Below are 19,065 nucleotides of genomic sequence, written 5' to 3'. Positions count from 1 at the left end.
CACATCAAACACCAGCCGAGGCCGCCAAAAACGAGCTCCGTCTCGTCCCTCGACATTCCCCGCCGCTTCCATCCCTTCTCCGTCTAGTCCTGCACCTCGAAACACCTCCAGAGCATCGTGTAGACACGTAGCGGCACCTCTAACAAGCATACATTGTCTCTTCGCTAGTATATCGGTTAGTATAACCGCCTCTCAATAGGGAGCTTCCTAATAGGAATATCGCGGTAGAGCAGGGTTCAACTCCCTGGCGGAGAAGCTGTAGGCCTTAGCAGGTCGCTTTTTGGCCTCCCAGGATGCATGGGAGGACTACTTGTGCTTGGGGATGTTGTTGGAGGCTTGGGAGGCGGTGGACGGCCGGGACGGCCAAGGACGTGTGGTTCGGGACGTTGGAGGATGGAGTTTGTGGCTAGTGCCACAATGGTCGCTTGGCCAGTTTGTGTATTCTTGAAATCTGCCGGGCACCGCACGCTGCCGATGTCACAGAACACAGAGCGTTATGGAGTCGCCCAGCTGCTTGGCAGACGTCAGTCATGCAGTGATGCCGCCCTTGTCATTCTGCAGCCAAGTGGAAACGCAAAACGCGTCTCGTCTCGGGTCTCGGATGTTTTGCACGAGAACCGACGATCGCACAGCCATAAGCATAAAGACACCGCCTCGGACGCAGAGATAACTGCGGTGCACCTTTTCTCACCAAACGATGCTTCGGGCACCTATGACGCGTCGTCAGGGATGCTTGCCAACATGCGATCCTTGGCGCGAGCTTGACCTGTTTCTATTGCCCGCAAATGTGCCCTCGGGCCGGCGGCCGAGAGGTGCAACGACCAACTGACCAAGCCGCGCAGCACTAAAACGCGCAGCGGCGGCGGCGGTGGGGAAGCAAGGCCGGCCAAGGGCGGTGCGGGTGCTTGACGATATAACTTATCCTTGCTGGCACCTTGTCACATACTCCCCTTCACAACCTTCATTCACACACACACCTTCACACCCAATGTACGGCCAAGGCTACAACAACAACAACCAGTACGGTGCCCCCACCGGCTACCAGCAGCAGGGCGGATTCCAGCAGGGCGGCGGCTATGGCCAGCAGCAGGGCTGGAACCAGCCGCCACCTGGGCCCGGCATGGGCGGCCCACCTCCCCACATGGGCGGCGGCGGCATGGGCTTCCCCCCTCCCCCTCCCCAGCATGGCTACCAGGGCGGTGGTCACGGCTATGACCAGCAGCAGCAGCAGTACGGCCAGCAGCAGCAGTACGGTGGCGGCCAGCAGTACGGCCAGGGCCAGGGCCAGTCGTCTGGCTACTACGGCGGACAGCAGCAGCAGCAGGTTGGCCAGTACGGACAGCAGCAAGGCCAGCAGGCTGGTCAGCGCGACCAGGGCAACGTGTCGAACGAGGACCTCCCATACCCATGGTAAGTCGCACAGTGCAGACATGGCTACAGACGCGCAGAGGCTGACTCGTCGGCAGGATCCGTGAATGGGACGAGCAGTACAAGACCGTCTACTACGTAAGTGTTCCGTGTCCCCCACCAATGCTGCGAACATATGCTGACTGCCGTCAGGTCAACCCCACAACCACGCCCCCTAGCACCTCGTGGACCCACCCCGGCATGGCCCCGGGCCAGGTGCACTCGGAGCAGATCGAGACCCACCGCGAAGCCGATACTCTGTACCAGCAGGACGCTGGCGCGGCGGGCGGCGGGCAGACGGGCGAGCGTGGCTTCATGACCAACGCGGCGGTCGGTACCGTTGGCTACAAGGTCCTCGGCTCGCTGCTGAAGCGTAACGGCCACAACATCGTCGGCGGCGGTGGCTGGGGTGCTGCTCTCGGTATGGGTGCCGCTGGCGCCGGTGGTGTCGCTCTCCTCGGCAAGCTCTTTGGCGTGAGTACATCTAGCAGCACCAAGACAACCCGGGAAACAGAAAGCTGACCATTACTCTAGGGCAAGGACACCAACAAGTACGGCCACAGCATGGGCGCCCCTCCCTTCCTCTCCTCCCTCATGGGCGGCGGCGGCCAGCAGCAGCAGCAGCAGTACGGCGGCGGCTACAACCAGCAGTACGGCAACAAGTGGTAATGACGAGGCGCGCGCGTGTAGGGGTTCCGGGTTCGGGTTCGGGTATTTCCAGGTCCTATGATGTGTTTCTCGTGCTCAAGCAAGGCTTTCTTACTACCACCATATACGATGTATTCCCTGTTGACTTTTGTGACTTTCACGGATGTTGCCTGACACAGTCTCACTGTGCAACAATTTGCTAAAACAATTTTACGTCTGTATCCGTCGTTTCAGATTGTCTCACACCTCTGTGGCAGTCCCACTCACCTCCACCGCCTACGTACCACCATGACCCCACCGCGGTTTCCTCTCGCCCACGATCCATTATCAGTCCAATTGGATCTTCCTCGGGCAACGAAGTCGCCGAAGTGGACGGCTGGGACGAACGCGGATGAGAACCCGAACGCTGCCACGGCTGCCGGCACGTCCTTCCCCGCCCTCCCCGCACAGCTATCGCCGTCTACTCCAACTGACCTGTTAAGGACAAACACCACCTTGACAGTCCGTTATGCGCTACGCAGCAGGTACCCGTCCTCCCTGTTATCCGACACTGTCAGTTACTGATTACTAAATGCTTGCAGCTTCGGCCACGGATGCCGTTATCCGCTCGACCTACGACAAATGGACTAGTCACTGTTGCCATGTGTTCCTGCCACCACGTCCGTTGGGAGAAAAGCAACAGTCGATGCACACTCTCTGCCATCACATCTGACGGGTAGTGGAAGAGGCAGTAGACGTCCCGCCGCCAATCCCGGCTGGGGTCCGAGTGTGACACTCAGTGCAGAGATGCTGTACAAGCTTGTTTAATTTGGTGGACAGATGCGCCAAGGCATCAACGAAGCCGCAGGTCTAGCGTCCAAACGTTACAAACCGGACACTCGGTAACCCAACGCGTCCGCCAGCATGTGATCAGCAGGCTGTAAACGACCGCACATCACTTCAGTGCAGTGGTACACGCCGCACGCTCGACGGCATGGCGTGCAGTCGAGCGCGTGTGCCACAGGAACAAGCGGGCCGGCCGCCACTGATCTATTGAATGACCCGGGGCCGTCTTCCACAAGTTGCCCGCTTGGACCCGGTTCATAATCTCGGACCGACACTCGGTGTCCTCGGGGCCAGTCCCCAGATCTTACCAGGCGTTGCCTGGTTCACATGTACCGTGCATTGATGTCCTGAGGTGAAGGGATTGGGCGGGACACGGTTAATGGTGGCGATATCTTGGTGGACAGCGACAACCAGTCACTGACGGTATAACTCACCATGTCTCTGCCGTGAAGCAACCGTTGCTGCTGTGTAAGCAATCAGGACGCAGGAGGTAATGTGCTCTGGGTAAGCGAATCATGATGTTTTGGCGATTTTATCATGTGGTAATTGCTAACATTCAAAATGAGACGTCCCAATTGTTGAAGGAGCCACCGATTACTGAATAAAGCACGCCGAGTCTGAGAGCTAGGTACTTACACAACAACAATGGCGGCACATACCCGGATGGTGCCACCTCCCTCCTACATTCTTAGTTCTCATCATGGCGAACCAGTACGTTTGTTTCATAACTGGGTTGACCACACCTACCGTACGGAGCAGCGGTGTCACCGCAAATAATATTGAACGGGCTCTGGCGCTCCGCAATGACGCCAAACACCTGGAGGATCCTACACGCCCGACGTGGGCTCCAATGGCAAGGTCTTGACATGGACAGTATGTCTATCATTTATACCGCGAGCACCGGCGTTGACTCTGTCTACAATCTTACCCTCAATGCTGGTAAAGTCGGCAACACCGACACAATCGTGGAAACTCCCAAGAGAGTCGCTAAACAAGTGTTGTTGACAGCATCGCCACCGGAACATGTACAGGCAGTGAAGGAATACATATTTCCCTGCACCACGTGTATTAGGGTGCCACACGACTCTGTTAACATAACGGTATCTGCTTCGACATAATCAGGTGCGAATAGTTAATTCGAGCACACTAGCCATGTCGACTGGGCAGGGGTGTAGCAATGGTGCAGACGGCACAGCTATTACAACAAACAAGTTTAGCATCTGGACTATTGCGGTTGGTTTCTGCCACAACAAGATCAGCAGCAAGGACCCCACGATATGCCTGCTGCAGACCGTCACATTATCTCCTATGATTGATGCGCGACAATGGTTGAAAACTCGCCTCATTCTCATTCTTTCCCTGTTACTGGCATGAACTGCTTGAACGTCTTACTGTAAGCTCCCGCAAGGTCGATATGTACCCAACAAAACAACAGGTAGGCATGCCCGTCTCGCGTTCCACGTTCTGCGTGGTGTCGTGCTACCAGATCGCCTTCAACGTTGAATACCAGGTGTCCAACACCGCCAGAAACGAGATCGTCCCCAGCCTGCTGCACTGCGTGGCCGGTGATGTCGGTGATGCCGATGATGCTGTCACCATTGTCCAGCATCAACATCATGTACCACGCCCGTCGCCCCAAGGTGCAGTCAGTAGTGGGGGAGTGTTACAGAAGTAACACAGACAACACGCCAAATGAAGAACAGCTGGGCGACGTACATGTGGTCTCGTAACCGAGGATAGCAATGGTGTCAGCAGCTATGCAGGCCGGCGAAGTCTACAGAGACAGACTTGCAAGAAAACGTGTGCCACATTCAGTGACAGTGACTGGCCTCAGGGCAATTTTCGCACCCCCGCAGTCAGATCTGCCCAAACGTTCGAAGCTCACGGTACCACCGTACGCTGGCATAGGCAAGACGTAACCGGCGGCACGCAGCCTAGCTTACGCAGTGCAGACTCTGAGGCAGGTTGAAGCAGCACACGCATGACGCCTACGCCGATAGCCGGCACAGGTGATGCGTTCGCTGCAGCCTCGACGCCGCTGGTCCTCATATTCTCATGTCCCGTCGTCCTGGACACCACATGTGACGTCCGGACACTCGACGGGCCAGCGGTCACGATAACAGCTCTCCCGATCCATGGATGCAGAGCCCTTATTCTTGCGATGATCAGTTTTTTCCCCTGACGACGATCAGTCTTGTGCCCGGGTCACGGTCCCGCAGACTCGAGCCCTCCAGTTTGCCAGTGTGTCATGTCTCCATGTCTCGCATGCGTGGCATGCCCCGTTTTGCGTATATGCAACCACTCATACATCGCCCATCGTCTAGGCCTCCTCAGTGCGGAGCTTGGCAGCGGCGTTGGTGACCTTGACGCCGAGGATCTTGGCGCGCTGGACGATCTCAATGCGCTTCTTCGACGAGACACCGTGGGCGACAACGGCGGCGTACTTGCCCGAGTGCATGAGGAGGAGGTTGAGGTCGGCAACGTTGTTGACGAGGAGCTCCTTGTGGCCCGAGGGGATCAGGTGGCGGGTCTTGGCGTTCGAACCGTAACCGATCTTGGGCATGGGAAGCTGGCCCTTGAAGCGACGACGAACCTGCACAGAAAGTCAGAATACCGTTCTCATCTGTCTCATCTGTGGGTGGACAAGGGCAACGAGCAGAGAGCATGCAAGAGGGAGCTTGACGAACTCGGAGCAAGTTTTGCTGGAACTGGGAAGATTTGGGACCCAGTCCCAAACGTCGATCATACGCTCAGGCATTGAAGCCTGCGCACACAATCTCCAGCATTCTTGCTCCCTCGTCCTCGCGCGCGCACTCGTCCGTCCAGCACTGTGCGCGCGCTCTCCTCCCTCTCTCCAAGCTCCCTGCTCGTCCTTGTCCACCTCCCGAGCGTACGCACGCGGTTGTCGATACCCTTGGGCTTCCTCCACGACTCCTTAACGCCGTGGTAGCGGTCCGACTGGTGGCGCTTGAACGCCTTGGTGCGCTTCTTAACGATGGGGATGGTCGACGCCATTTTGACTGTATGTGCGGTTCGTAAAGTGGGGAGAAATGTCAAAGTGACAAGTCGGATCGAAAGATTATGGGGGGAGGGGGGAAGAATTTGCGTCCGGTCACAAGTTTTGGGACACGACGAAAACGAGACAAACGCGAAATGTCGGGATAGGCGATCACGAGGAGAACGGCGTGGTCAGCGCTGGTGTCGGCGGTGTAGGTGCTGGGGGCTCACGAGACTGGTCTTGCTGGATGGATGGAACAAGACGGACGCCGCTGTAAGGTTGCGCCAGGCTGCCGCACACCGCACTGGCGAACCCACACGCAGGGTCCTGGGGGTTGGTGACCACGGGATCAAAATCGGACGTAAGAATTTAATCACCGACAAAGAAAAATCGTGACTTGGACCACGTGGCTTAGCAGCGACCGGCGAGAGCCCACCTTCCGGCCACAGCCGGGCCAGCGGCCAGTGGCCGAAGGCCACTGTTGATGCATACAAAGAACGTCACAGAGTTCACAGATCACAGATCAAGAGATAATAGCAACGATGAACGAGTGCAAGGAAGAAGAGTACCAGGGATCGCGGCATAACAAGGTGTTACTACCACAGAATACAAAAAAGAGTGCCAGATCAACAGAGAGCCCAGCTACACGCGCCGTCAGCCACCACTACTTGCACACGGACAAACAACCTACGTCTTGACGGTGAAGAGCTCGTCGGGCATACCATGCTGCACCTCCTCCTTGACAACCTTGAGACCGGCCTCAGTAAACACCTCGAGCCACTTGCCATTGGACCTGATTGTTAGCCCACACCGTTTCCTTCGTCCATAAGCTCCACCCACCTGGTCAGACTCGAGTCCTCCTCGTCCAGGAACTCGTTGGCACGGCCATCGGGCTGGTCCTCGCAGACGTTCTCCTTGGCGATAATAACCGCAGGGCCGTACGCTGACGAGTCGTCGTCGCTCATGTCGGGCGTTTGACGGAGCGAGGCCTTCGCACGGCGCAGGAACGACACGAGCTCGTCGTGGGTCATGTGGCCTGGCTGTCAGCTACACATCGCCGTGGGTGACCAAGCTGGTACATACCCAAGCACCACTGGCACCAGATGCTGCAATGTCAGCTCAAGAGCCTCTTGGCAGCTGCACTTACGCGTCGAAGTGCATCTCTTGCTCCTCCTCGCCAAAGTGGTCGACAGTGCCATCACGCGCCTCGCCAACAACACCGACACTGGAATTGTTGACACCGCGCACGGGGAAAGATGGGTCAAGGTGCTGGAGACCAGCACGCACAGCCCAGACACGCTTGCCGCGGCCCTTCCTGAACTCGGCCACGCGGCGGTCGTTCTCCTTGGCCTCGGCCTCGTCACGGATCTTGCCCACCAGGCGGGGCATCTCACGCCACTCGCCAACAACGGCGGCACGGTAAGCCTCCTCTACAAAGTGCTCGACGGGCTCGGCAACCACGACGTCGTCAAACAGGGGCAGGAGGACGGTGTTGGTCACGCGGCCGATACCGGCGCCCACGTCGAGGGCCGTCAGGCGGTAAGGAGGGCGGGCCGTGGGGTTGGGCGTCAGAGGGGAGGCGAAGGTGTGGAGTTGCGGCTGAACCGCGAGAAGGAACAAACGCGATGAAAGCTGCTCAATGTGGGGAACCGGCTGGAGGCAAGAGTCAGCGGTAACCTTGGCGCACGAATGAGTTCTCGAACTCACGCCATTGCCGAAACCACCAAGAACGCCGTCGACGGTCGCCTCGATGTCCTCCCAGTACTTGACACCCTTCTCATAGTCTGGGCCAGGGGTACCGCGCTTGAGAGCCGACCCGACGTTGGGGCGGGCGCGCTTGGAGGCGTGCTGAAGGTCAGAATATTGAACGGCGGAGAGAGGACGAGGAGCGGGAACGCGTCATGTCAGCTTGTTGGATCCGAGGAGGTACAGTTGATCTGTTTACGCACATCTTCTTCCACACTCTGTGCGGTTAGCAATGGTACAGAGGGATAAACGCACCATTGGTAGTTTGATGATGGGGACAAGGTGATGTTAGATGTGCTACATGTGCCGTCCAAACACAACAATATTCACGGCTTGGACCACCTCCACACATCCCAGGTCACGTGTTTGACCATTACAAAATATTATTATTTGGCCGTTTACTATTATTTGTCTGTTGCAATAGTCTTCTGTTGGGATTTGATGCCGTTTAGCGCCCGAGACCGATGGTCTTAAGCTGGCAGTTTGTCTTTCAGAAGAGGATGGGGATGCATAGGCGTCTACAGAGCTGCTTATATGCACACAGAAGGGAGGCCCGAGCACTACAGAGAAGCACGAGGACAATGAAGAAGCAGAAAGAGCAGCATTGGTGCAGTACCCTCGTTCTCCGGTCAGCTCGGTGCCACACTGCAGTGGCGCAAGTGGTTACGTAATCTCAACAGTCTTCCGGACATTTGAACAGGTCATAAGGAATCTCCCCTCCAGATCAGAAAGATGGTCGCGTTGGCACACACGTTAAAGTGCTCTGGTGACAAGGACAACTTTAGGTTCGATTCCAGGATGGGCAAGGGCTAGGAACCGGTATCTACTGGGTGCCGGGGGTCGAATCCTTCTGGGGGCTACACATAAATCCTACCACTGGACAGTGGTAGGCGACCATCTTATTGCTATTGCGGCAATTATTGATCGATTGTACGTATCGGCTTGCGTCTATCCTCGTTCTACAGGCGGCGCGCGGGCACCATGAAATTTGGCAGGTATGTGGTGTCTGTGCCATATGTTGCATCACATCTGTCTGGATTCACAAATGCGTATGAATCCAGATGTGAGTTGCAAGCCCACAGATACTGAACTGGATTAAGGCTGTGATTACTGCCGCCGCCTGGCTCTGGCTACTGGTCGATCGTTTACGAGTGCATGATATGCTAAAGTGGACCATAACTCCAAGATTATATTAACTGGCCTTTATCAGTTCATTCTCCGACATCATACCCGCGGTTTATCCGAAGGGTGGTTCCAACAAAGCCACCGTTGAGCGGTGGAGTGCGTCGTCCCAATGCCCTGCACATACAGGTTCAAACGTCGATCCAGGAGGAAGTAAAGAAGAACTGCGCTTGATAAAAGATCAACGTTAGCCCATTTAAAATACAAATAAGCGATAAGAGTGAAGAGATACGGGCTAGCAGTCGGTTGTTTCTGCACAGCAGTTGGTCCCTCTCCACACCGTCTTACGGACAAGGAGATGGAAGAGAAAGCCAAGTCATAAAAGGAGCACCCGGAAACCGGGCATCGCAGGTAAAAGGGCTACATGCGGGGAGTTACTACACGTTGAGCCCCAGTAATGCATATTCAGAACTTGATGTGGCACTCACGCCTCCGCAGTGATGTAAGGGAGCAGCGGACGGCGTCGCCAGCTGACGTCGTCGCTGATGACCCATTCCCTGTTTTCGGCGCAGTTTAAATGTTATAAATAAGTGCCCCGCTCTTCTGAGAATTGTTTTCCACTTTCCGGCGCACAGTGCCTCAGCGGTAGTCAGGTGCAACACGCACGTGAGAAGATGGAACACCATGGATCCCATGGATGTGTCGGGAAATTGATGGGGCACCCTGGTGACGAGACCACGGCAACGCCAGTGAGTTCATTCAGATTCATTCTCGTTCGGTATCCGCCCTACGCTTGCGCCCCTATGGCGCCTCTACCCGATGACACCCTCCTTGTTGCCTGTATAGTCTTGGACGGATGGTAATCGCCACCAGTGGCCTTTGGGATCGACGGGCAGTGACACGCCACAGAGGTTAGGCGGTGTTTGTCGAGCAAGTTACCTTCCGAATAAGTCACCACATACAAAAACGAGTGTGGGTGGTAAGGAGACCTACTTAGAGCGCTTCCTCATCTTTCTGCGCTTGCGGCGAAGCTTCCGCATACGTTTCTTCTTCCACTTTTCACGCACTGGACAGAACGTAGGGAAGATGGCATATGAAGGGACGCCATGTGGAGGTTGACAGGTGGAGGCAAAGGCGGGTGGCGTCGAGCAAGTAGCGTGGGGTCAGCTCTGGCCACACTTGGCACATTGACTACGAGTGGCGCCATCTTGTACACTGGCCCACTGGCGAGACGACCGGTGTTGTCCACTCGTAGCTTCTGGTACTCACTGTCGGGGATAAGTTATACGTGAGGATGAGGAAAGGAGACTCAGTAAGGGTAAGGGGGCCAATGTAAGTCTGTAGGAGTGCGGGGCTCTGGGGTCCTCGCAACGTCAGCGTCATTGACCCCGTAACACAGTGCGGGGCGACAAGACAACATGATACGTCGCGGTGACATATGACGCTGCTGACAAGGAGAAGGGAGCATGTCCGCCTGCCAGAGATACTTGGTAGCATGCCTGGTGAGTAGGAAAGGCCACTCGAGTCAAGGCATGCCTAACAGAAATGGCCCTATATCCCCTAATATCCGAATGGCCCGTTTCTGCAATCGCGGCACGTCGGGACCCCATCTCTCCACAAAACCATGCTTGCTGCCAACAACTTATTCGTGCCATTTCGCGCTGGAAGCCGAGAAGACCAAGACTGCGTCGCACATGCATCGTCGTTGCCGCTCTCAGCTGCCTGCCACAGGAACCACGGAGGGCATAAGACGGACATGTGGGCGGGTACGCTCGCATATTTCGCGTATCGATCCCTGAGCTGCTGTCAGCGGATCACCGGCACGCCGGCTCATTATCGGCCCGAGAAATATGTGACCCGTGATGTGATGCTGATGCTGATTGTTTGTCCACGACCACCCACTGCTGAGGTAGCAGCAACGATCCGCGACAGAAGACCTACTGCGTAGGTTCTTTTTCCCCGCCCCCGCTCGGAATTGACGGCTCTTGCCTGGAATCGGACGCACACGGACTGCGGGGGTTGCGGGGAGGAGTTGCGAGGGGTGGCAGGGACAAGTGATGTACCTATCGCGTCCACTCCGCAGGAAGGGAGCGAGAGCGCGACGGGGGCGAGGAGGGTGTGGAGCGCCGTTTGGTCGACGGCGCCGCTCGAAGGAGCCGCTCCACAAAACAACTTGCAGACCAAGCTGCACTCGCACTGGTTCCCGGCAGCACCTTGCGGGCCGCAGGTAGATCAAGATCACCTTAGGTGGCGGCCAGGTGTGAGCTTTGACTCTCTGCGGCACCCAAGAGCGGGTCACTGTGGTCGTGGCTGAGGGGAGTCCAGCTGAAGGAGCGCCACCCACGTACAAGAAAGGAGGACTCGACTTGGACGTATGGTCAGCTGGTTGCCAAATTGGCATGCGGATGTGCACGGGCTCGCACACGAGTACAGAGAGTGTACTCTGACCGGATGCCCGCCCACAACAAGGCTTTGTCCACAAGGTGGCGTTCATCTTTTGGTCAGACCCGGTGGCTCCTCCGCGCCCTTTGCAGTCTTCGTCTTCGTGCGCGAGATCAATGGATCAGTGCATCAGTGGCCCCGCGGAGCCATGGGTGCGGACCCGACAGGACTCGGGATGGACGAACAATCTGGGTTTTCAACGACGCGAGAATTCGGGCCATTTCCCACATTGTGGTCCTGGCTGCCACATGTGGTTTTCCGCCGCCAGGGTTGTGCCTGCGAGATGGCCAGATGGGGGATGAGTTATGAGGGCCGACTCGCGCGTGGCCGGGCTTTGGGAGCTTGGGAGACCCGTCCTTAATCGCACTGGGACGTGTTACAGGGCTGATTATAGCACCAGACAACAGACACCTGACGAACGGTGTGACCGTGAAAGGGCCGCCAAGCATTCCCAACTCTAGCATCGGCCCCTTCTTCCATATGCCAAACGTGGCGTCCGGCGCCATCCGCCACCCAGCCGCGGAGTGCACGTTCGGCTTTCTTTTTTTCTTGTCTTCCGGCGTGCCGGGCTCTCGGGTGTACGGGGGTACCGGGGGGCCAACTGGCCCACTGGCCAACTGGGTCAGCCTCACGAGCAGCGAGCAGGCAGGCCCCCGCGGTGGTGCGCGCTGGAACACCTCGTTTGCAACCCTGGCCGCCTCACACCCCCAGCTGGGGCCTCACACCCCTGCCCCACGGTCTGGCCGACTGACCTGCACGCCCACAATGTCAATGCTTGCACCACCAGCCTTGCGCCTGACGTACCGACGAGATGCGCCGACAGCGCGGGCGGCCACCGGCGGAGCCGCGCGCGCGCAATCTTTGCGGGCCGCGTATGGGAACAACCTCCCTCCGGCAACCGTGCCCATGGCCAACCTTGACTTGTTCGCGAGACGATAAAAGGGATCGAGGACCAGACGTCAAGAAACCCAACCTCCCAACTTCGAGCTTCATTCTTCCATAGCTCACATCTTTCACAACATGTCCGACTTCGAGAAATCTGACCGCGATGCGGCAGCTCACCTCGACCACAAGGAGCCCGAGCACGGCGGCGATCAGGTAAGTATCTCTCTCAACGTCTGTTTGCCTCCAGCGACATGGGGGCCGTGCACATTGCCATGCCATCAGCAGCTTACATCACTTGCAGGATGACCTCGCCGCGGTCATCGCCAGCTCCAACATTCAGCGTTGGAGTGCTACCTCGATCAAGCTCTACCGTGAGTGATCAGCCAGAAAGACTCCGACAACGTCACCCTCCCGCAGGGTGGTGGCGGGGATCGGCGCCGAAAAGATAAACGTGCTAACTTGTCTACTAGTTTCCGTCTTCTGCTCGTGCTGCTGTGCTTTCGCCAACGGTTACGACGGTTCGCTTATGACTGCTATTGAGGCCATGCCCCACTTCCAGCAGACCTTCAACGTCGGGACCACTGGTGCGCTCATCGGCACCGTCTTCTCTCTCTACACTGTCGGTTCCATGATCGGTGCCCCCTTCGCTGCTGTCCTTTCCGACAAGTACGGTCGTCGCAAGGCCATGTTCGCCGGCTCGTGGGTCATTATTGTCGGCATGATCATCATGGCTACTTCTTCGCACATTGCCCAGTTCATTGTTGGCCGTTTCATCCTTGGTTTCGGTATCGCCATCATGACTGTGGCTGCCCCCGCCTACTCGATGGAGATTGCCCCTCCCCAGTGGCGTGGTCGCTGCACCGGTATCTACAACTGTGGTTGGTTCGGTGGCTCGATTCCCGCCGCCGCCGTCACCTTCGGTACCTCGTACATCAACTCCAACCTTTCGTGGCGTCTCCCCGTCATCTTCCAGGCCGTTGCCTGCTTCATTGTCATTGGCCTCGTCTTCGTCATCCCCGAGTCCCCCCGTTACCTCATCGCCAACGGTGATGTCGAGGGTGCCCACGCTTTCCTCACCAAGTACCACGGCAACGGTGACCCCAACGCTCCCCTCGTCCAGTTCGAGCTCAAGGAGATGCAGGCTTCCATCTCGCAGGACGGCATCGACAAGCGCTGGTGGGACTACCGCCCGCTCTTCCTCACCCGTGGCGGTCGCTGGCGTATGACTCAGGTCCTTATGATCTCCATCTTCGGCCAGTTCTCCGGTAACGGTCTTGGTTACTTCAACACTGTCATTTACGTGAGTACCACAACAATGGAAAGATTAGTCGCGGTGGTGAGAGGCGGTCGCGTGGCGGAGGAGTTTGCCCGTCTCCTCTAGACATTCCTCGCGCCCATGCCCGGGGGCAGCGCCTCCGTCCGCAGCGGTGTTCCGCGCATTCCACACAGGCGCGGGGAGCTCTGCGGGGAGGCGCCTCACTGGCACATACGGACGGATCTGCCTCTGGCGGTGAAAGCCTGCGGAGTGAGAGCTTGTCTCTTGATCTCCCAATCTGGTCATGTGGTCGCACTACGCCTCCCTCACCGCGCCACAATCCATAACATCGACCTCCTCTACATGTGACTGACAATCCCTACAGAACAACCTTGGTATCACTTCGGTCGCCAAGCAGCTCGGCTACAACCTCCTCAACCAGGTCGTGTCGGCCATCTGCGCTCTCTCGGCCGCCTCGATCACCGACCGCATGCCCCGTCGTGCCATCCTCCCCGCCGGTACCCTCATGTGTGCCGTCCTCCTCGGTATCAACTCGGGTCTCTCGGCTGTCCTTGACCGCCAGACCCACCGTGGTGACGGCAGCGTCTCCTCTTCGGTTGCCCAGGGTGCCCTTGCCGCCTACTTCCTCTTCAACTGCATGTACTCGTTCACCTACACCCCTCTCCAGGGTGTCCTTCCCGTCGAGTCTCTTACCACCACGATGCGTGCCAAGGGTCTCGCCGCCTCGGGCTTCATCGTCTCTGCCATCGGTTTCATCAACCAGTTCGCCGGCCCCATCGGTCTCGCGAACCTCGGCTACAAGTACATCTACGTCTTCGTCGGATGGGACGTTGTTGAGGTGAGTAACATTAGGGCAATCATTTTTTTGCGGGGCTTTCAGATTGCTGACTGTATCAGGCTGTCCTCTGGTACCTCCTCTGTGTCGAGTCCCAGGGCCGTTCGCTCGAGGAGCTCGACTGGATCTACGAGCAGCCCCACCCCGTCAAGGCCTCGAAGATGTACAAGAAGATTGTCGTCTCCGAGGGTGGCTTCATCGCCAACTAGTCGGCGACTTCGCCATTCTTTCAAACATCAGAACCCGGGTAATGTTGGGCGGTGGAGGAGGCCGGGTCGTGTGGTTATTAAGTTCTAAAGTGGATTTGAGTGATGTTGATCTTTTTAGGGTTGTGGGTATGCAGACCTGCTCTCCGCCTTGGCTGGGTTCTGGCAGCAGTACTGATCGTCGTCACTGGCCACCAGCCGACTAACACGACTAACATCTGCACTGTTACCATTGCCTCGCAAGCACTCGACTGAGTGGCACCTTCTCAGCGTAGCTCCTTCTCAGTGGAACTAACTCATCACGTCGTCGAAAACTGGCATTCGGCCCTCTTGTGATACTTTTGTGGCGGTGCCAAGTTCTGGTCCGCGGTAGGTTTCATCCACTAGCGTGTTCACCAAGCGGCCCGACCTTATCTTCAGAAGCAACGGGGGACTCAAACATGTCGACCTGTGGACCACCACGCTCCCCTCGCCTAGTGCACCAGCACACTCACACACAAATATTTGTGACTCTGCCACCCAACCCAACTATGGCTAGTACAGTTCCAGTACACGCTCGGACCCATCCCCACAAGCCTTGGCAGTCGATGGCCCCCCACTGCCCCTCCTTGCCCCGGCTCCCTCCATACCTCGATGTGAGTCTAAACGCCCACTTCCCTGCCCGCCATCGGGGGCATCTCGCTGGGGGGCGCGCCCGACCGACGTGACCTGCGACTGCGACTGCGCCTCCGCCTCCTGTGCGTCCCACCCTCTCCTTTTCACTCTGTGCCCCGCCTCGACTTGGCCCCATCTTTGCATGCTCCCATGTCCCGGGTGGCGAGGAGGGATCGAAAATCGACTAGAGACGACTAGAGAGTACCCGTGCAGCGCGCTGCTGCGGAGTGATCCAACGGACAACCATACGACATCACAAAAGGAATGGGAGTTTGTGGGAGGCGCAGTCCCGTGCTCTGGCCAGGGTCGATTTATGAATCGGGCCGATAAACTGTTTGTCTTTGTCCTGACCATTCAGGTCCCCGAAACCGCCGTCCGCCATCCCATTCAAAGCCTAAAGCTCTCCTCTGTACCTCTGTGGGCCGGCCGGGGCTCTGCCCTCTGAACAAATCAAGCTGGAGAAACAAAGCAGCACACGCAGAGTCCTGATCACGTCGGCTGCTCCGGCGAGTGCGTGTAGTCACCCCGCTCTATTAAAAAAGTAAGAACAGTGCCCCGGGGAAATGGCGCCCACTCCCTCCGGTGTCGATCGTTTCCGACATTCCGCGCATATTGACGTTGCCTGATTCCCAATCCCAACCCACACAAAGAAAGCAGCCTTGGACCCTTTGTTGATGGACTTTCCGGTTTCCGCGAGTTACGAGTTGCGCGAGTTTACACGAGGTGAGTGAGGCTGCGCTTTTAAAACAGCAAAAAACACCACCCCCGACCAGTCGGGTGGCGGCATCTTGCGGCTGTGTCACTGCGGGCCATTCGGCACTCTTCTTGATGCAGTGGCTGCGCCTCGTGGCCTTTGTGACGGCCCGCGCGCACTTGTCTGACAATATTCAGCATAGACCTCCTTTTGCGGAATTGGTGGAACACAGGCTCCCTCGATCCCTCTCTCCCCCGTTCCCCCCCGCAGCTGGTCGTCTCCATGTCGACAACCAAGATCCTTGTTTCTGTGCACAGCTCCGTCCGTCGTCGATGTCGTGATCGCGTGCATGTCACACCGCTGCTCCCTGCTCAACTCGCGCGCTACGACCTTAGACATTGACAGTAATTACGACCTTGCCGCGCGCACGCCCCTCGTCGACGCGCGTAAACGCGTCCGTGTACTGCCCCCAAGGCACGACGCTGTCGAGCATCGGTTTCCAGTCGCGTCCATCGACGAGCTGCCCAATGCGGGCTAGGTCCGATCCCCGCGGCGTCACGAGGAACCACTGGGCCTTGACATGGTTCTTGAACGGGGTCGCAGTCGAGGGCTTGCCAGAGTTGGGGTCGTTCACGACAGAAAGAAGGGTGCCGCCATCTTTGATCGCCGACCAGAGCTGGGCCATCGGGCCCGTATCGCCGGGCTTGGTTGGGGCCGCGTCGAAAATCAAGTCCACTTCGTTCCCGCCCTTTGCCCACTCGCCCACACTCGACGTCGTGTAGTCGATGACCTCGGCGGCTCCCGCCTTTGTGGCAGCGGCAGCCTTGGCACCACTACACACGGCCACGACGTGGGCTCCGGCCGCAGCTGCAAACTGGACTGCCCAGTTGCCCACTGATCCCGATGCGCCGGTGATGAGCACGCGCTGGGTCGAGTTGCTCTTGCGAGCCGCGTCCGCGGTCTCGGTGTCGGCGCCCAACGCTAGGGCGGCGGGATCGAGCGTGCCGTGTTCAAAGATACCTTGCCACGCCGTCAACGATGACAGCGCTGTGGCTCCCGCCTCGGCCCAGCTGAGAGACTTGGGCTTGGGCGCGACGTTGATGGCGGGGACGAGGGTGTAGTCCTTCATGGCGCCCGGGAGGACGGCGTCGATGCGGAAGAAGACCTCGTCGCCGATAGCAAAAGTCGGCGTGCCGCTGGTGGGGAGCGCAGCTACGACGCCTGCGCCCTCGGTACCCGGTACACGGTTATCGGGCTCGAGTCCGCCAGGAGGGTAGATGGCGGCAAACCACGCTTCCCAGTCCAGTTCACCTGGGCAAGGCGAGGTGGTCTTGACGTGGATGAGATAGCTGTCGGCCGTCGGGGTGGGAACCGGGAGTGTCTTTTCCTCGAGGACGTGTGAGGTTGCGGAAGGCTGGATGACGGCCTTCATGGTTGTTGGGAGCGACATGTTGTCGAGGATGGTGAGTAGCAGGGACTCGATGTGAATTCAGATATGGACACGCCTCGACAGTCGATGCGGTTGGATGTTCTTATAACTGACCACCAGCAGTGAGTAGATGGGTGAGTGTATGCCAAGGACAATGCGGCGCCTGCTAGATAGCCGTACAGTACGTACAGGACTCATCCACTCCGCTGGAGATGTACATGTGACATGGACTCTACACGGGAGATTGAACGACTCGGAAAAAGTAAATGACGTCACCGATGGTGAGATCGTGTGTGCATGGGATTCCGTTGGGGCTGTAACCCCTCACCCCCCCGTTCACAGGATCACAGGCTTTACAGAGAGTACGATATGGAGTGCTGTGAGCCACGTATCCCGAGATGCCAAGAGGGGCCCACGCGGTACGTGGAACACGCCTCGAATTCTAGAACGTCCTTGTTCTATCTTTCTGAATAAGAATACGGTGCGTGGTGACTAATCACCGCCATAGCCGGCCTAGTGACCGCGACAACGTCGTCTTGTCGCAGACCAGTTCGACATCCTCCGCCAACACATCTGGCCGAACTCCCACACCGAAGCGCATGCACGCACACGCGTACAATGTCCCCATTCCGTATCCACGAGCGTTCCCCACGGGCCACGGGTAAACGGCACGGGAATCCTAGATGCACCAGAGAGGCGGGCACTCTGTGGTACACTTACTGTGCGCGCCCCAGTCGTCATAATCCACCATGCCCACAAACCGACAATCACGACGGGCGGCCCCTACCGTCCTCATGCATACACGCAAATGTACTCCTCCACAAGGTTACACTTGCGTGCCCCCGCACCCGGTTGAATGCACCCCCAAACGCATCTGTGGAGTGCTCCATGTCATCGAACAGGTGGAGATTTTGGAGAAACACATAGACGGAATGGACGAAATGCTTTCGTCGATTCTCTATGTGTTTCTCGGGTTGGGGTGCAGGCGGGGATCGATGACCGTCCACCGACCGGGTTTGACCATATGTCTCGGCCCATTACTGGTCATGTGCGGGCAGATGGCCATCGTGAGCAGAGTCTGCGTATACGTATGCATTTGCAAACGTGCCAGTCGCCGGACAGGAGGGAGGAAGGGGCCCGCTTGGCAGAGCGCAGAGCGCAGAGAAGCGCCGAGGCGACAAAGCAAATAGTCAACCCCCCCCATCGCCCCCACAGTGGCCAGTGGCCAGTGGCGCCTATGACGGCGCTGTTAGCCTCTCAGCGCTTTCTCAGCGCCGGTCCCGCACTGAACCTCGTCCTTCTCCCCTCTTTCCAAACCCAAGCGAGTGGCTTCACTTGACGTGCGCAAATCACACATCACAGACTTGATGCTGATAGCCGGCACACCGGAACATGACCATAGATCCATAGACCAAGCAAGAAAGATAGCCGGCACACGGGAACTATGACCTGCATAGACCGAGACATGCGGTCATGCAAGTTCTAGCTAGACATAGCTCACTGACACCGCCGTTCAATTTGAGGACATCCGGCTCGTTGCAAATGGCTCAGAGAGGCAGAGTGGGAGGTTACAAGGCAACTTGTCGCTCCATTCACTGTGGCCGCTGTCTTGTGCTGCTAGACCAACACACGTGGTCATGCAAGTGGTCATGCAAGGCCTAGGGCAGTTCTCACCTACACCACCGGCCTCATCTCTTTGCAAATGGCTACAGAGAGGCAGGCGGGCAGGTTACGATGCCACTCGTCTTGTGCAGCTTTGACAGTCCTCTGTCACTAGGCCAGACAAGTCATTGCCACAAAGATGCAATGTACCGCTCCCCACTTCAATTGCGCGTATAACAAGGACAACATGGCATAAACGCTGTAAAAAGGGTGTTGTTCAACAGGTACAGACGGAC

The 19,065-nt window shown here is 57.6% G+C and overlaps 5 protein-coding genes and 1 non-coding gene across 6 annotated transcripts; 3 read left to right on the top strand and 3 right to left on the bottom strand.

Moving 5' to 3' along the window:
* Nucleotides 1-158: 158 nt before the first annotated feature.
* Nucleotides 159-255, top strand: EHS24_006284. Its single transcript has one exon. It is a non-coding gene; the product is annotated as a tRNA-Glu (tRNA).
* Nucleotides 256-988: 733 nt separating this feature from the next.
* Nucleotides 989-2,076, top strand: EHS24_006283 (uncharacterized protein; the record flags this gene model as incomplete). Its single annotated transcript, XM_028621755.1, has 4 exons — nt 989-1,410; nt 1,467-1,506; nt 1,561-1,881; nt 1,942-2,076. The coding sequence occupies 4 exons, from the start codon at nt 989-991 to the stop codon at nt 2,074-2,076; spliced, it is 918 nt and encodes a 305-aa protein (XP_028478207.1).
* A 3,124-nt stretch (nt 2,077-5,200) lies between these two features.
* On the bottom strand, nt 5,201-5,895 carry RPL32 (60S ribosomal protein L32; the record flags this gene model as incomplete). Its single annotated transcript, XM_028621754.1, has 2 exons — nt 5,201-5,473; nt 5,779-5,895. The coding sequence occupies 2 exons, from the start codon at nt 5,893-5,895 to the stop codon at nt 5,201-5,203; spliced, it is 390 nt and encodes a 129-aa protein (XP_028478206.1).
* A 609-nt stretch (nt 5,896-6,504) lies between these two features.
* Nucleotides 6,505-7,882, bottom strand: EHS24_006281 (uncharacterized protein; the record flags this gene model as incomplete). The annotated part of the gene is made up of 8 exons (XM_028621753.1): nt 6,505-6,520; nt 6,570-6,671; nt 6,719-6,914; nt 6,962-6,984; nt 7,026-7,531; nt 7,586-7,726; nt 7,828-7,842; nt 7,880-7,882. The coding sequence occupies 8 exons, from the start codon at nt 7,880-7,882 to the stop codon at nt 6,505-6,507; spliced, it is 1,002 nt and encodes a 333-aa protein (XP_028478205.1).
* Nucleotides 7,883-12,208: 4,326 nt separating this feature from the next.
* On the top strand, nt 12,209-14,393 carry EHS24_006280 (uncharacterized protein; the record flags this gene model as incomplete). The annotated part of the gene is made up of 5 exons (XM_028621752.1): nt 12,209-12,286; nt 12,375-12,444; nt 12,544-13,373; nt 13,714-14,187; nt 14,247-14,393. 5 exons carry the CDS (start codon nt 12,209-12,211, stop codon nt 14,391-14,393), a joined length of 1,599 nt encoding a protein of 532 aa, XP_028478204.1.
* Nucleotides 14,394-16,129: 1,736 nt separating this feature from the next.
* EHS24_006279 (uncharacterized protein) lies at nt 16,130-17,170 on the bottom strand (the record flags this gene model as incomplete). Its single annotated transcript, XM_028621751.1, has 1 exon — nt 16,130-17,170. The coding sequence occupies one exon, from the start codon at nt 17,168-17,170 to the stop codon at nt 16,130-16,132; it is 1,041 nt and encodes a 346-aa protein (XP_028478203.1).
* Between the last annotated feature and the right edge of the window lie 1,895 nt (nt 17,171-19,065).

Source organism: Apiotrichum porosum (assembly GCF_003942205.1).
Source record: "Apiotrichum porosum strain DSM 27194 chromosome Unknown scaffold_3, whole genome shotgun sequence".
Lineage (NCBI taxonomy): Eukaryota > Fungi > Basidiomycota > Tremellomycetes > Trichosporonales > Trichosporonaceae > Apiotrichum > Apiotrichum porosum.
Note: the sequence above shows the minus strand (reverse complement) of the source record. Positions and strands in the feature narration are given on the sequence as shown.